This window comes from Lutjanus erythropterus, chromosome 5, assembly GCF_056507025.1.
Source record: "Lutjanus erythropterus isolate fLutEry1 chromosome 5, fLutEry1.hap2, whole genome shotgun sequence".
Taxonomy (NCBI): domain Eukaryota; kingdom Metazoa; phylum Chordata; class Actinopteri; order Lutjaniformes; family Lutjanidae; genus Lutjanus; species Lutjanus erythropterus.
The window spans coordinates 24576757-24593131 of record NC_139321.1 but is presented as its reverse complement, the minus strand read 5'-3'; the positions used below and the strand labels follow the sequence as shown (position 1 = coordinate 24593131).

The following is a 16375-nucleotide window of genomic DNA, read 5'->3' as shown; positions in this document are numbered from 1 at the left end:
CATGTTTGTACGTTTCACATTTATTAGAGTTCAGATTAATGCCTAATGCGTAAGTGTCTGTTTATGAGTCATAAGAAATCATTAATAGTCTTGTAGAAAGAGTAGATATTTGTAATGGTTAAACTGAATAATATCTTAATGGAGTCTGGAGTAGGCCTTATGCTCCACAGGAGGTTTCTGTCCTCTGCACTCTTTTCCAGCATGCTTCCAGCATGGAAAAAAGTTGAGACATGAGCATGTTTTACATCACCTTTTCTTTTAACAACACTTAGTAAGCCTTTGGGAACTGAGGAAACTAACTGTTGGAGCAGTTTTTCCCATTCTTGCTTAATATATGACTTGAGGTGCTTACCAGTCTCTTCATATATTCAATGGGAGACAGGTCTGGACTGCAGGCAGTTCAGTCTCATAACTGAACTATTTTACTACAAAGCCACACTGTTGTAACACACAGAAAGTGTCTTGGCATTGTCTTGCTGAGATAAGCAGGGCTGTCTCTGAAAAAGACCTCTGGATGGCAGCATATGTTGCTCCAAAGCCTGTAATTGCCCTCAGCATGAACGAGGCCTTCACAGATGTGACAGTTACCCATGATGCCATGGGCACTAACATGACCCCATACCATTACAGATGCTGACTTTATATTTGTGTTGATAACAATCTGGATGGTTCAGTGAAAGTGGTGAACTACTATCACCTCTTACCTGTTACCAGTTAACCTCTTTACCTGTTGAATGTTTCAAACAGGTCTGTTTTGAGCGTTTCACAACTTTCCCAGTCCTTTGTGCCGCTGTCCCCACTTTTTTTTAAATGTGTCCAGGCATCACATTCAGAATGGGTGTATATTTACAAGAACAATAAAGTTAATCAGTTTCAGCATTAAATGCCTTGTCTTTGTACTGTATTCAACGGACTACAAATCCAAAATGTTGTTACAAAATGAAAACCTATTTTTGTAATCTATTTTTGAATTGAGGTTGTATAATGTTGCGCTTGTCTTGTGTTTGTGTAGGTTCAGTGTTGCTGCAGCCTGCAGGCAAACTGTCTGTGCTTACAGTCAGGGGAGGAGGGTGGGGAAACAACCACGGATCATATATTAAATTGGGTTTTTCAGCCTATTTAATGAACTGTTTATGACTCCAGCTCACTATTTGGACTGCAGTACTCATTTTGAATGCTGGGGTCTTACATATTGGTCCTTTACATAGTTAAAACCTTACAACATGACCTCACATTATGAGAGACACAGCACAAACAGACAATTATTGCAAGAAATTAAAACGTGACAACATAAAATACATTACAGAGGACATGGGTAAAACCAGAGGACATGACAGAGACACAGACAAACAGCCAGGGAAACGAGAGTCGACAGGTTTCCACTGCATTGCTCCAGTTGGTTCAGAGGGAAGACAATGCAGGAGCTCCAGTGATAAGACCAGCAGGTTTTACACACAGTCCTCCAGCTGTGACCACATGCTGCCAGTGCAACACATTATTCATGAAAACAGTGTAGAGGTGAACTGTGACTTAGTGCTGTGCTACAATTCAGTTTCCCTCAGCTTTATTCTTCTTCTCCACTTTTACTTTTACTCCACTGCATTTAGACAGCTGTAGTTACTTTGCAGAAGAGATTTTACTACAAAACATATGAGGATCTTATAGATGGTGATGCGTTTCTCCATATTAAAGGGACAGTTCACCCCAAAATCAGAAGTAAATATTTTTCCTCTTACCTGTAGTGCTCTTTATCTATCTGTATTGTTTTGGTGTGAGTCCCCGAGTTTTGGAGATATCGACCATAGAGATTCTATCAAATATAATAGAACTAAATGGCACTTGGTTCGTGGTGCTCAAAGCAACAAAAAATACTTTTGAAAAACTCAGCATCAATGTTTCTCTCCAGACATCATGACACAGATATTTAGGTTTCATGACTACTGTCTTTTTATTTCTTCCTTTCTTCTTTTATTCATTCCTGTGTCTAACCTTTAAAGTTAAGAATTTAAGTGCAAAAAACCTTTTTAAATACTTTTTCTCCACTTTCACAATTCGAAAAGAAACATTATACACAAAAGTAGAGGGGAAATAATGCACCATGTAACCCTAGATCAGATGTAGCGTGTTTTAATAAGCACAATGTGCTTTATGTATTTAACATCTTTTCATTCAGTTTGACCCTTCCACCTTTAAACCTTAGTTAAAACCTTTTAAAATAATAAGTGTCTCTGAACTGAACAACAGACATATACAATGAATGGGATAATAAGCCTACTTACAAAACTCACAACTCATGTCAAAACTATCTAGATGGACAAAGAGCACGACATAAGAGGAAAAATATGTATTTATGATTTTGGGGTGAACTGTCCCTTTAAGCTGTCCAACAGGTTGTTAAACTTATCCTCAGGTACACATCCTACACAAGCTAAGATGCATCTTACAAATAAACTCTGACATGGGTCATTCTTTTCTTATTATACTATTACTTATGCGCTTCTTCACTTCACTTTCGAATGCAGGATATTTGCTTCTGCTCGAGTATTTAGTGTGTTTTTGCTCCTTTAGTAAAAGATTTGCATGCTTTTCCATTACTGGCTAAAGCAGACTTTGTATTTGAGGTCAAGTCAAAAGCAAATAATTTAATCTTACTTTCCCACACTAATAATCATGGGTGGAACAGCATCTCCATGAGCAGAACTACTTCTCTGACTGCAGACAAAGTTATTATTCAGTGTTTAAGAAAGAAGTTCAGTCTCTCTTCTGCTTCCTAACTCCGCCTCTGCAGCTCGATCACAGCTCTCTGTGTTTTATGGCATTTTGAAGTATAGAAATCTATTCAGTGTGGAAGCTCTCTGTCACACACAGGACATTATTCTCCTCTTTAACACTCACACACTGACCGCCCTCTCATGTTGAACACAGTGCAGTGGACTGAGCCTCAGCTCTGTTCTCTGCAACAGAATATTTATTTTATTGTGAAACTCTCATGTTTGGTAGTTTTTTTTTCCTGAGTCAGAAATCTGGAACATGTGCCTAATCATATCAGCTCACTGATCTTTAATTAGCATTAAGTTAGATAACAGGCTTAAAAAAAATAAAATAAAATAAAGCTACATAATATTCCTCCACATAAGCCTGATCAAAACGTAATTAACTTGGCATACAGATTAAAGAGCAATCAACATTTGGCAGGGCTCTCATGAACACTATTTACATGATTTGTGTATTTTTAACAACTCTGGTAAAAATAAAAATGTGTTGAGCTTGAGAGGAAATTTTCATGATCTCTGTGTGAAGTGGCACATCTGTAAAGGGAGGTGGAGGGGGTGGAGACGGGGGGGTGGGGACTTCTCATAGCCGTCAGTTTGATAATGGATCATTCTCACAGACTCCTGTAAGCTTTTCTAAAGAAGAAGGCTGCTGTTTTTTCTCCTTTTATGTGCCCTCGAGGAAGAATTTGGAGCGGTTTGGTTGTTGGTTGGGGGTGAAGCAGACAGGACCGCTCACCTTCTGTTTGTGGTGGGGGTCTCAGTACAGGTGCTTTAAACCTGCGATACAACATTTAATCAGCAGTGTTGTAGGGACCACAGCACTTACATCAGGACCAGTGAACAAAGTTTCAACACAACTAGTTTGTGCTAATTTATTAAACATTTTTAAAGTTATATTTGTGGTTAAAACACAATAGACTGATAAAATAAAAGCCTTAAGATGGGTCCTGCTTTATTAGCTGATCTTGTGATCCTGTCTGGCTCTGTACACCTAGAGGCCCTTAGCAGGTTTGCAGTTTTGACAGGTTTTAAAAATTAATTGAATTATGAAGATAACATTATTTTTTATAAAGTTACATTAACTTCCGTCTCACTATTAAATGTTTTTAGGGAAAAAATGGAGTGATCTCGCTGCACCGATGCACTGAGGACATAGGCAAACAGTTTCAAACCATTTTCCCTGATTCTGACATTGCTGAAACCTATGTAGTTTTTTTTTTTTTGGGCAGAATTGGTGTGGGTAGGTATCAAATTTTCCTGAAAAGTCTTAAATTTAATTTGCTGAAAGTGCAGAAGCCATGTTTTGTAACGTTTGTGCATTTGTTGTACCTCTATCAACACGATGGGTCGCAGGTCTTTTCATCAAATACACTCAGTGAAACACTCAAAGTAAAGCTAACTGACTGCAGTTCACCATGTTTACCTCTACTTTGAACAGCAGAGATAAAGATATTGTGGCAACAAACAGGAAACCTCAGTTGTATTACTAGAACCAGCCACAGGGGACAAAGATGTGTTATCTTGAGTGTGGCATGGTGATGGGCCTGTTATGAAATAAAAAACATTAAGATTTGTTGTTTTATTAATTTGAAGTCTATTAGTTTAAAGCATTCTCTTAATCATTACAACTGAATCATACATGAGGTCAGTTTATTGTAAATACAAACATTAATTTACCAGGATCATTTTGTCTAATAGAGATCAATCATTCATTTTGTGCTTACTTAGCTTGGTAATAAAACCCCATTTACTCTCTTTAATGTGGTCCATGAAGAAAAAAGCAATCATCAAACTATCTGAAGGATAAAATGTAGAGGGAACACATGACCAAAAAGCTGCCTTCCTTCCTTGTGATGTGTGACGTCACACTCATTTAAAAGCACGACTCCATGACAGGAACCTTGTGATATGATACCATAAGTGGGATGTTTGCCCATACAGCAGCTGCAGAAGGAACACACTCTTAAACAAGTTCTTCTTTTTCTCATCTCCACAGTGAAATGCAGCATGTCAGATGTGTGTGGATGTGTGTGTTGATGTCAACAAGACTGTTACAGCAGGAGCAAAATATGTGTTTCCACTAGAACACAGGAGACTCTTTCTCATTTATTTTGCCACTGTGCAACAGCATGAAAAGGTCACATTTTATGCAAAATTAACACAAATGTGAATGTACCACTTTACATTCCTCTTGCAAAAAGTAGAAACCAATTCACTTGATGCATTGCAACTGCTGGTGTTTTATCAAGGAATGAGGGCGCCTCTTAGTGGTTGCAATGGAAAAGTGCAGCCAATATCAAAGATGCACAACAGTGGTATGCAAAGAACTTATTTATAATATTTATGGATATAACTGTTTGGGACACTTGTCTTTCATTTCAGTATCAACATTTTCACTTAACACTTTCATGACAGCAGAAGGTTTCTTTGTTGACGTTAACGTGTTGGTAAAAGAAGCAGTAGAGAATTGTTTTCCATTGTATCATTTTGCATCTTGTTCTGGTGTAAAATCAGTTGGGACTAGTCTTGTTGTTTGAAGCAATATTCATTTGTGTGTTGCTCAGGATGCATTAATGAAGAGACCAGAGATATAGATTTCCTTACAAAACATAAGCAGAAAATACAGGATATCCCCAGAGAAGCATACCTAACAAACTTAAACTAACAAATTTCATTATTAAATTACTTAGAAAAAATAAGCCGGGAGCAAACAGACTGCATGATAATGCACAATGTGTGTCTGGTTATACTGGCAGTCATGAGACCTGCACAACCTAGACTGTAAATACTAACATCAAGTTTAATTACAGACACTGAGTTCACCTAACTCAGTTTTTATCAACTTGTACACTGAGGTCAAAAAATCTGCCAAACTCAGTGTTCTTGAGTTGGGTTCACTTAAACAAACCAGTACTTAGATGTTATGCTTTTTTCAATGGTGAAATCTAACTAAGTACATTACTCTTGTACTAAGTAAATTAGAGGCACTTTACATAAGTGAGAATGAAAAATGCCTCTAAAAATACTTGTCTCAAACCATCCAGTTATTGAAAGTAAAAAAAAATGCTGCCCAAACTGGGGCACCTGGACCAAAGTTGGCTCACCATAATGTTTGATTTCGGCCCACCAGATGTTTCTATCTTTAATTAAGAATGAATATATAAATTGTTATTAATGCTGTTTTATTTTTGTCTGTCGTCTTCTTTGTCTCTCTCACCTTTCCAGTCTACCTTCACCTGTGTTGTTCAATAGAGGCAAAAGCCCTCCAAATAACATAAAAAACTATAAATAGGATCCTTTATTATTAATTATTTTTCATAATCTGAGCTGACAGAGCGACTCTTTGCACAGGAAGTTAATGGAACTTGGGATCTTAGTATAAGTTTGTATCTATACAACACATCAGGTGTGTGCTTTTGGCTCATGGTCCTAGAGCAGCTCTAATCCTCCATCTTGTGATCCAGATCAAGGTTTTTTGTTTTCTGTTTTTCAAGTAGTTGGCCCACATCTCTTACTTTATAATGGTGGTAAAAGGGAAGAAATGGTGTCTGAAAGACGGCGTGGGAAAAATGCCAAGTGAGTCCTATGAAAAGACCAAATATCTCCAGAACCAGCCGATCAATAATCTCCCTTCAGGGAAGGTAAATTGGCAAAAGCCAAACACGCAAATGACTCCACTCACTTTGCAGAGTAAATTCAACTATAAAATGCTAAGACAGGGTGACATGGTGGTGCAGTGGTTAGCACTGCTGCCTCACAGCAAGAAGGTCCTGAGTTCAAATCCCCCAGCTGGCTAGTGCAGGGCCTTTCTCTGCAGAGTTTGTATGTTCTCCTCGTGTCTGCGTGGGTTTTCCAGGTTCTCCGGCTTCCTCCTACAGTCCAAAGACACGCATGCTAGGTTAATTGGTGACTCTAAATTGCCCGTAGGTCTGAATGTAGTGTGAGTGGTTGTCTGTGTCCCCACGTCTCACCCAGTGTCAGCAGGGATAGGCTCCAGCCCCCTGCGATCCTTTGGGAATAAGCGGTTACAGAAAATGAATGAATGCTATAGACATTCTGATAAATAATTACCCATGAGAAGAGCCAACACTGCCCTCTAGTGAAGAGGTTTTGCTCTCAGCAACATTGAATGCCTGTGACCTTTGATCCCTCAGAAAGCGCTGCATTAAGAAGTTAAGTAAAAGGCAAATATCAACAACATCCTGAAACACTGCTGACTTCACTTCAGTTTATCTGAGATGGATGAATATAAAGTGGAAAAGCATGCTGTGGTCTAAAGAGTCCAAATTTCAGAATTCCTGGATGTCATGTCCTCCAGACTAAAGAGGGAAAAGACCATCCAGATTGTTCTCAGAGCAAACTTCAAAATCCAGCATCTGTGACCGTATCGGGGCGTTTTAGTGCGCATGGCATCATGGATAACTGTCACATCTGTGAAGGCCCCATTGATGCTTAAAAGTACATACAGGGTTTGGAGCAACATATATTGCCATCCAGAGAATGTCTTTCAGAGACATCCCTGCTTATTTCAGCAAGATAATGCCAAGACACATTCTGCATGTTCCAGCAGTGTGGCTTTGTAGTAAAGGAGTTCAGGTACTAGACCTGCCTGCAGTTCAGACCTGTCTCTCACTGAAAATATGGGATGCATAATGAAGCGCAAAATACACAAGTACTTATGTCACATTTATTTTTCTTGGGTTTCTCAGATACAATATAGTGTATGTGTTGGCTTGATAATCAGACTGAAGTGCCTTTTTACTTTATTTCTTACAAATTTTCTTTTTATCATATCATTTTTCATTAGCATTATCAGTGAACAGAATTGGAGACAATGCTATTCAGAGGACTGGAACAGGACTGGATATGTTGTATTTGAAATCAATAGCACTCAAATACGATAAACATTTTACAATATACTGCAATGTACATCACAGACCTCAATTAATAATCATTAAAGTTGAAGGAACACTTAATGTGACAGGCTCACAATAAATTAAAGTTTTTCTTGCATCCTGAGATATTGCATTGTATTAGTTTGCACAGGTGTTCATGATATTGTGTTCATGACACCAGAACCTCCTCAGGCACAGTCCACATTAATTGAATATATCTAATATTAAAATAAATTCTACCACCTGGGCCGAGCTGAGGCCCGGCCCTGCTCAGCTGCTGTGCTCGCACACGTTCATGTTGCTTTTTAAAAAAAAAAACAGGGCAAATAAGCAATGAGAAGAGGAGAACAGAGCAACATAAAAATTATGAAACCTAACAGGTATCATATAAACATAATTCCTTTTCAATCCTTCCTCACTTATGACCCAGTAGAACGCTAGAAATAATCACTGAATTTGAAGAAAAAATAAGATACAGAACTCATTTGTCCATGCTGCAAGATAACTGTATTCGCAAAGAAGTCTTTAAAAAAAATGTTCCAATCTAGATATAAGTATGCTGTAAGTGTTCAAAGTTTGAAATACGTAGAAAATCCAAATTGCATGAGAATGAGATGAAGCTTTCAACAGCAGAGTAAGGAAAAATACAGACCATATTTAAAGAAAGGAGCAGACTGTACACATGTACAAATAGTTCAAATGGTTAGTACCAGTTATAGCGTGATAACATTCATTATGTCAACAACATAACCGGAAATACAACAAGAGAAAAAGATCAAAAATGAAAAAAAAAAAAAATCATAAACAAGGAACACAAGACAATCATACATAATAAAATTTAACGTATTGAAGAAAGGACCCAAGTGTCATTAAATTTATTGGATAAACCAATGACTGAGAGCCGAGTCTAATAAAATATAGGACATCCCTCTCAGGTCTGTCAGTGCTGTGGCAGTCAGACAAGTTTATTATGGAGCTGTGACAGCCTGCCTTCCCATCATCCTTCACTGCAGCATTTGTTCTTCAAATGGTGGCCTGCTCCAGTGTGACGGGAACACGGGCAGGAATGTTGGTGTCATGGCAGCTGGTGTGCAGACTTTTATAGAAGCGGAAATTCAGCTTTATACACAAACACCACAGATGGCACAGAATCAGACAGACTGATGTAGTTACACTCTGTGGATCGACAGAGCTCATTTTCAGGAAATGGAGCTGGAAGTATAAATGTTTTCAGTCCTTATCCTGAGACTTTTATTTCATATTCTATGACTTCTGTTGTATTTTCCTCAGACTATAATTCTATATTCTGACTTTCATTCTCTATTTCCAGACTTTCATGACATACTCTTTGACTTTCATTCCACATTTTCTAGTGGATGTCAACAACATTCATTTAATAACTTTAATTTGATTATTTCAGTAAACTACTGTGAAACAAAATAAAGTTCTATTGTTATGATTCTAAAATTTGTTATTTAACTGATTCCAGGTGTCAAAATTATATGAAAGGTGAGTTCATGTGTCTTGTCACTACTCATGTGGACATCAATTCAAGATGGTCGCCATATAAACCCCACGAAACATTAGCTGACCTTGGCAACATCAAAACTTCATAACTAGAATCCATTAGGCTTAAAAAAAAACACAAGCTAAAAAAACTGCTATGCAGATGCATGGTAACCTCCTACTAGAATATCACAATGACAGCTTTGGGTTGACTAAATTTTTGATGGACCAGGAGCAGATTCCTCATTTGGAATAAGAATGAAGAGGAAACTCTGTTTTTTTGATATTTCAGATGTTTAAACACTGATTGTGACCACTGTCACTTTGGAAGGGAGTAAACCTTCACACTGCTGAGATGGTTGATGACAAGCTTTTTGAGGTGAGGACGTAAAACTGGTGAAATGGTGAATGTGTGTGTGACAGGAAAAGTAGCATTTTGAATGATCTTTTACAATTCATTGTCATCTTCCCATTACTTTTTTCATTGTTTGACTCATAATATCCCAAAAAGCTGCATTAAAGATCCAACAGTAAATTGATTCATTTCAAGCATTCAGTAATCGTCTCTTTGTGTCTCTGTGTAAAATTCTTATTTTTTTCAACAGCCCATGTTATGTCATAAATATTGCACAATATGTTTACTTCACTGAAGACTCTCTGCACGGTTGCAAATAATTTCAGTGTGTAAATAAAATGACTTTTGGTCACATATTGTTAATATGGTTAAAGTTCAGATTATAGCATGGTCTTCATATTTAAAAGTTTTAAATGTGACTTCGCCTTCTTTTATTTTATATTTTTAATTTACGATTTTGAATAACACTTTTTTGAATTGTACTCTTTTGTTATAAAATATATATAAAATATATTACATTTAGGTTAAAACTATATTAGACATACAAACCACCAACTTTCCACATCCAAACAAGTAATAACTGACTAATCACCATTTACATTTAAAAGAGCTACAAATCCTGGTTAATCCAGGAACAAACATCTTGCTGTCTTCAGTTTACCATCTTTTTACCACCACCAACGTGCAAATCACAAACACAATCACAAGTCCCAAGCGACTGTGGTGTGAATCAAGTAAGTCAAGTCACTGCTCAGGTCAACCAAGTCACAAGTCGAGTCATTTGTCTGTGATTAAATAACTGTATTGTTTATTCAAATAAGTGGACCTGAAAAAATCTAAACTGAATAATGGAAGGGAAAACTGTAATTTCTTCTCATTTGAGAAATGTCTGCAGGATGACACATAAAATACCAGATGGATGCTGTCAGTTATTTGGCACAAATTAGCTGAGTGTGTTTGTGTCATTTTAATTGCATCCTCCACATGAATTCAAACTTTACCCATAAATAATAATTCCAAGGATAATAAATCTATCATTAAATCTGCTTTAGCTTCTTGTGAAATGGTAGGGGTTGTCTTTGCAGTGGATGTGTGCAAGTTACCCAGAAAAAATGTTTGTCTGTTTTTAATATTTAGACTCAGAGACAAATAACACAGCATCAGTGGTGTGAAACAAGTAAAAGAAAATCCCATTATTGCTTTGGAAAAAAGGCTATTTTTAGGTGATTTTTATTGGATAAGACATGGAGTCTGGTACAGACAAATTGTTTCATCCTTGTGAAAATACAGTACATAGTTTAACCATTTCTATTAGGTTGGATCTGAAGGTACAACAACATAATGCAGTCACGTGAAGCCATGCTTCAGTTATTGCAGAAAGCTGTTTCATGATGTGTTTGACCTCCTGCAGCCTCTTTTCCATCAAAGCATGTTGAGACCCGTAGAATCAGATTCTCTTGCTAATTCTTTTGAAAGTCACACCCTTCTCTCCTGGAGTTACACAAATCTAGAGCACATGGTATAGAAAAGATTATGAGGATTCGGAATGAAAACACAACAAATTTTGTTCAGGTTACTGACAATATTCTGAGAGACTTTTTCTCAGTGACTAAGTGTTATGGGGTCAGAGTTTCATAGTGAAGTGAGTTGTTCTCTTACCATTACCAGCTTATCTTGCACGATCTCTGCTGTGAGGTGGTACTGAGGAAACTGTATGGAAATCTTGCCGCCTTCCATCGTGACAAGAGCCTACAGGTCAAAAGACAAAAGATCACACAGGGAGTTGTCCACTGAACTCTAATGCATTAAAGTTTTTACTGTTGGATCAGTTTCTCCAGTTGTTGTTTTTGACTCACGTTGAATTTGGAGCCCGTCATTGTCACCAGCTCACACTCCTTTCCGATGGTGAACTTGTTGGACCAGGTCCAGCCGGGAATGCTCTGTGTCCAGGTGAAGTCGCTCCCATCCTGAAGCACCTCTGTCACCACTTTGTGGTCTGTCTTGGCATTGAGAAGCCCTGTGACAGATTCACAAAGTTTAAATGCATGACAAGTCACATTTATTCATTTATAGCTTATATATCAATAAGAAAATCTGTATACCAATCGCTTCCAGAAACTCCTCGTACTGTTCTTGACTCTCCAGCTCATATTTCCCAGTGAAAACCATGATGGTGAGGCAGAAGAGACGAACAGACGAAGTGAGGACAGAGTTTATGAGGCAAATAAAAAAGAGGAGTGGCCCACTGCAGACTCTCTCATTCTGTTCTTTCTGAACTGCTGCCCGTACCCGCCTCTTCCTCTCCTCTCACGTAAGCCTCGCAATGTGTCAGCCCACATGTATGTGAAAAATGTCTTCCGTTATTTTTCCAAAGACGTTTTTCTGCATTGTTTTATTCTACAGTGTCGCAACTTGGCAAAAATCCCAGCTATGTCCCTTCTCCTGTCAGTGTCAGTTTTTTTTTCTTGTACTTGTCCTTGCAAGTTCAAGCATGTATGGTGAAGTAAATGGCATAAAATACAGCGTGTGTGTACATGTTACCAAAGTTTAAATAGAGGTCATGTAGGTATTTTCAGCTTTATCTTTTTCTGTCTTTATTTGAGCTTCAGCATTGACTAACCCTTTAATGTTGTCAGATGAAAAAAATATTAATAATTTTGTTTTGCATTTTTAACTTCAGTGGCCAAATAATAACAGTAAATTGTTATTGTAACCCGCTACAATGTTTCTGGCAATGTCCCTGACAAATACACCAATAAATAAATGCATACATGAATGAATGAATGAATGAATGTATGACTAAATAATCCAGTGTATTTCAATGTAATACAGTGTAACCAAATGTTTTTTTAAACATCCATTTACTATTAATGACCCAGAAGAACAATTAAATAAAATTTAATGAAAAAAAATTACTCTTTTTTCACTTTATTCCTCTAGATGAGGAGTTTGCCAGAGTGAGGCCTGAACTTGTAGAGAAAGTGTCCAGAGAAGTGATTAATCTGCTGCTGGATGACCTTTTAAATGACGGCGTCATTGAATTATGGGGACAAAGATGACTGGCTGCTTCAGGAGAACAGTGCAGACAGGGCATGTTACCTTACTGACATATTGAAGAAGAAAGGACGTGAAGCCAGCAGGAGGATAGTTGCTCACCTTCAAAGCAGAGACCTCACACTGTCTGCTGAGCTGGGGCTGCCCTCTGGTCTGCCTGTTTAACCAGGCGAGGCTTCATGACCTAGGGAGACCTTTATTTGATATTTTGCTCGACAAATAGTATAATTTTTCTACATAATATAATTTCAACAGTAATTTCGGTCCTTGCAAAGTGCCTGAGCTGGAGGTACCGTTTTTCATTATCTTTTTGCTTGACATTAAATATTTGAAGTATAGTGCACAGAGAAATAATGAATTAATAATTTTAAACATTAATCTGAATTTTGGTGTTCTGCAAAGTGAAATCTACACTTTGAACACTCCTGCTGCTGATGCACTGTGGACAGAAAAAAAATGAAGACAGTCCAAATTCATTATGCACTGAGAGCCATATCAGGTGACTAATCAATGTTTATTATTATGTTTATTAAGCTCAAAGAACTTGATTAATGCTGTACTAACTGATATTTCTGTATTAACAGTAACTTTATATGTTGATAACTATTTTGCTGATAACAGACAAATAGGTTACAACATGAATCTGATGAATTTAAGATCATTATTGAAATGATTAATATTAGTTCAGTTTTATGCAAACTAAAGACTGCTTTGTTGTCGTTTTCTGTTGTGCAGTGACTCCACCATTTACTTCAATTGCAGTTTGATTGCAACATTATTTTGTAATCAGATTTAAACAACTTAATTCTGATCAATTATGACATTCTACGGTCTATTATTTCTGAATAGCACACTGCTGCTATGAATAATTGACAGCTGCTATGAACGCAGTTCTGATCATAGATTCTGGAGAAGGACTGGAGGATAATGGATGGATCATGGAGGACACGGCTGCCCACTTCCACTTCCACTCCACTGTCTTCTATTTCAGTGGCTGCCAGGTTACCATGGTGGTTGCCCACAGTTACACATCTTACACAGAGACAGACAAAACATTCAGTTTGAACTTGTCAAAATGTATAAAATGATTAATTTACTAAACATTAGGAAAAGTGATTACTTTCTAAATGTGCTTCTAAAAGCTCTGTGGATGTGATATTTTTTAATTCTTTGTTTATATTAAAATATTATCAATAAAACCTTTAAATCAATAAAATACATTTTAAATCAATATTTTAGATCAAATTATTATAAAGACTGGAGATGATTTTGCACATTGAGATCAGTTTATTTCCCATATGTAGCACTACTCACCCTATGAAACAGCTGTATAATATCACCTGTAGTATGGAAGTGAATTTTCCAAAGACTGAAAAATTTAACAACATTTATAACAGAGAGCATGTAACAGAGTAGGGGTGTGTAGTTTGAAAGACGTGTGCGTTTACTAGTATGGGATAGTCTAATGAAAGGTGCTATTAATTTGCATTATGGGAAATGTAGGATCCAGTGTTTTGGAGTTTGACTAAAAGGACTAAAAGCCAGGATATCTTTACCTGTGCTACACCTGTTTTGATCAGTCTTATATCTATCGCTCATTGGTAGGACAGATGAGTAACTTGCTATTGATTGGTTGTGGCAAAATCTCAAACAAGAACCACATAATCAGGCTGGTACACAATGATCATCTTGAAATGGTCTCCAAGGTAACAACAGTATGTGCTTGTCTACCGAAGAGTGAGGAATCCAAACCTGCTCTTAACTGCCTCCCTAAAGACCCACAGTTAAGCACGGCTGCAAATACATGACGGTAGTTCTTGTTGAAGAAGGTATAAAGGAAAGGGTTCAGAGCAGAGTTAGCATATCCGAGCCAAATTAACGCCTCCAGGACCAGGGGACTGATGCTGTAGCCCTTCAGCGGATGAACCACGTTCACACAGAAGAAAGGAAGCCAACAGACCAGGAATACACCCATGATCAGACCCAGTGTCTTAACAGCCTTCCACTCCTTCTTCAGAGAGTATCTTTCCACATGAGTCTGACCTTGTCTGGTGGAGACAGTCCTCACAGGGCTCTGGTTCATCTGGTTCAGCTGGCCAGTATGGTGATTGATTGCATGGATCCACCTTGCTTGTCTCTGAGCCGCCTTGAAGATTTTCCCGTAGGCAAACAGCATGAAACCCATGGGAATGAAGAAGGACAGAGTCGAGGTTGCAAAGGCATAGGGGACGTGAAACACGGCCAGACAGGTGAGAGAGTCCTGCAGTGTGATGCTGCTGTTTACCACAGTGAGAGGTGACTGAGTGTACATGCCGAGAGAGACGCAAAGAGAGGAGAGGATCAGTGGCAGGATCCAGCAGAGCAGCAGCAGCAGGGCCACATGTCTGCGAGACATTCGGGCAGGGTAGTGCAGTGGGTCACACACTGCTATGTATCGGTCCAGCGCTACGCAGCTGAGATGAAAAATGGAAGATGTACAGAAGGTAATGTCAAGCAACAAGTGAGCTCGACAGAAGCAGCGCCCGAAGTGCCAGCTGTCAATGAGGCGCACCAGACTGAAAGGCATCACCAGCACAGCAACCAGGAAGTCTGCCACTGCCAGGGAAACCACAAAAGCACTGGTGGGCGCCTGGAGGCTTTGGAAACATGCTACTGCAGCCATGATGAAAAGATTTCCTATGATTGCAAAGATGGGAATGGGCAGGAGCAAGCACAGCACACATACTTTAACAGTGGTGCTATAAAATAAAGCAGAATCGCTGCCATTATTATTCAGGCTGTGGTTATCTGAGGTGTTAGTCTCTGCCATGGAAATCATGATGCAGCAAGAACCAATCAGCCACTCAGTATAAATCCATGTGCTTCATCAAGTGGATGTCTTTCCCTTCAGTGCCGATCATGTCTCACTGGTTAATCTACGCCGGTCTCTGTTCCTTCACCATAAGGAGCTGCACGTCCTTTGGTGTGTCTGTTTGTCAGGGCGTCTGTGCGCATTTGTCCAGTATCGATCTGTTGACAAAACAAAGCCCATCAGGAGTAAATGATTAACAGGTTTGTATAAGGCGTCAGTGAGCCATGAAGTAAATGGACAGGCAGGCATATACAGTTAAATGTCTCACGACTGAGCTGTGATCGAAGGTCCCGTTCATATGAGCAATAAACCCACAGATTTATCTCTTCCCACCGGAAATATTCTTCTAAATAACAGCATAATGTTTGCTCTCAGATCTGTGCCCCTCTCTTCACCCAGGACACACCCAAACTTAAAGGTCCAGTGTCTAAGATTTATGGGGATTTATTGGCAGAAAATGGCAGAAATTGAATATAATATTCATAAATATGTATTCATTAGTCTATAATCACATGAAAATCAGAAAAGTTGTGTTATTTCTACCTTTCAATGAGCAGTTTGTATTTACAGAGGGTGCAGGTCCTCTACAGCACTGACAAATGAAACACCAGCTTTAGATACTAGATACTATGATACTTGCACAAGTTGCACGACCACTGCAGGTTCTCCTACACGCCTGGAAGATGAGAATGAGATGAGAGGTTTGCAATCTGCAAGCTCATCACTAGACTCAAATAAATCCTACACTAAATCCTACACACTGGTCCTGTAAAAAAAGTCTATGTTTAAGTGTTTTTATGATATGGTATTGCACCTATATGCCAGTATCTGGCCTAACAATGACAAAAATTTTGTTTTTTTTGTTTTGTTTTTTTCATTTAATGGTATTTCAGGGTGTCTTTTCCTGGAAAACCAAAATTGTTGTAAAATCATCCTGCAC

At 38.3% G+C, this 16375-nt stretch overlaps 2 protein-coding genes across 2 annotated transcripts; both read right to left on the bottom strand.

Moving 5' to 3' along the window:
- Positions 1 to 10893: 10893 nt before the first annotated feature.
- Positions 10894 to 11785, bottom strand: LOC146326956 (gastrotropin-like). The gene is made up of 4 exons (XM_084718418.1): positions 11633 to 11785; positions 11387 to 11547; positions 11190 to 11279; positions 10894 to 11037 (listed from the first exon to the last, which is right to left on the bottom strand). Exons 1-4 carry the CDS (start codon positions 11697 to 11699, stop codon positions 10978 to 10980), a joined length of 378 nt encoding a protein of 125 aa, XP_084574544.1. The 5' UTR covers positions 11700 to 11785; the 3' UTR covers positions 10894 to 10977.
- A 2159-nt stretch (positions 11786 to 13944) lies between these two features.
- LOC146326955 (trace amine-associated receptor 1-like) lies at positions 13945 to 15776 on the bottom strand. Its single transcript, XM_084718417.1, has one exon. The coding sequence runs from the start codon at positions 15400 to 15402 to the stop codon at positions 14269 to 14271; it is 1134 nt and encodes a 377-aa protein (XP_084574543.1). The 5' UTR covers positions 15403 to 15776; the 3' UTR covers positions 13945 to 14268.
- Positions 15777 to 16375: the final 599 nt, after the last annotated feature.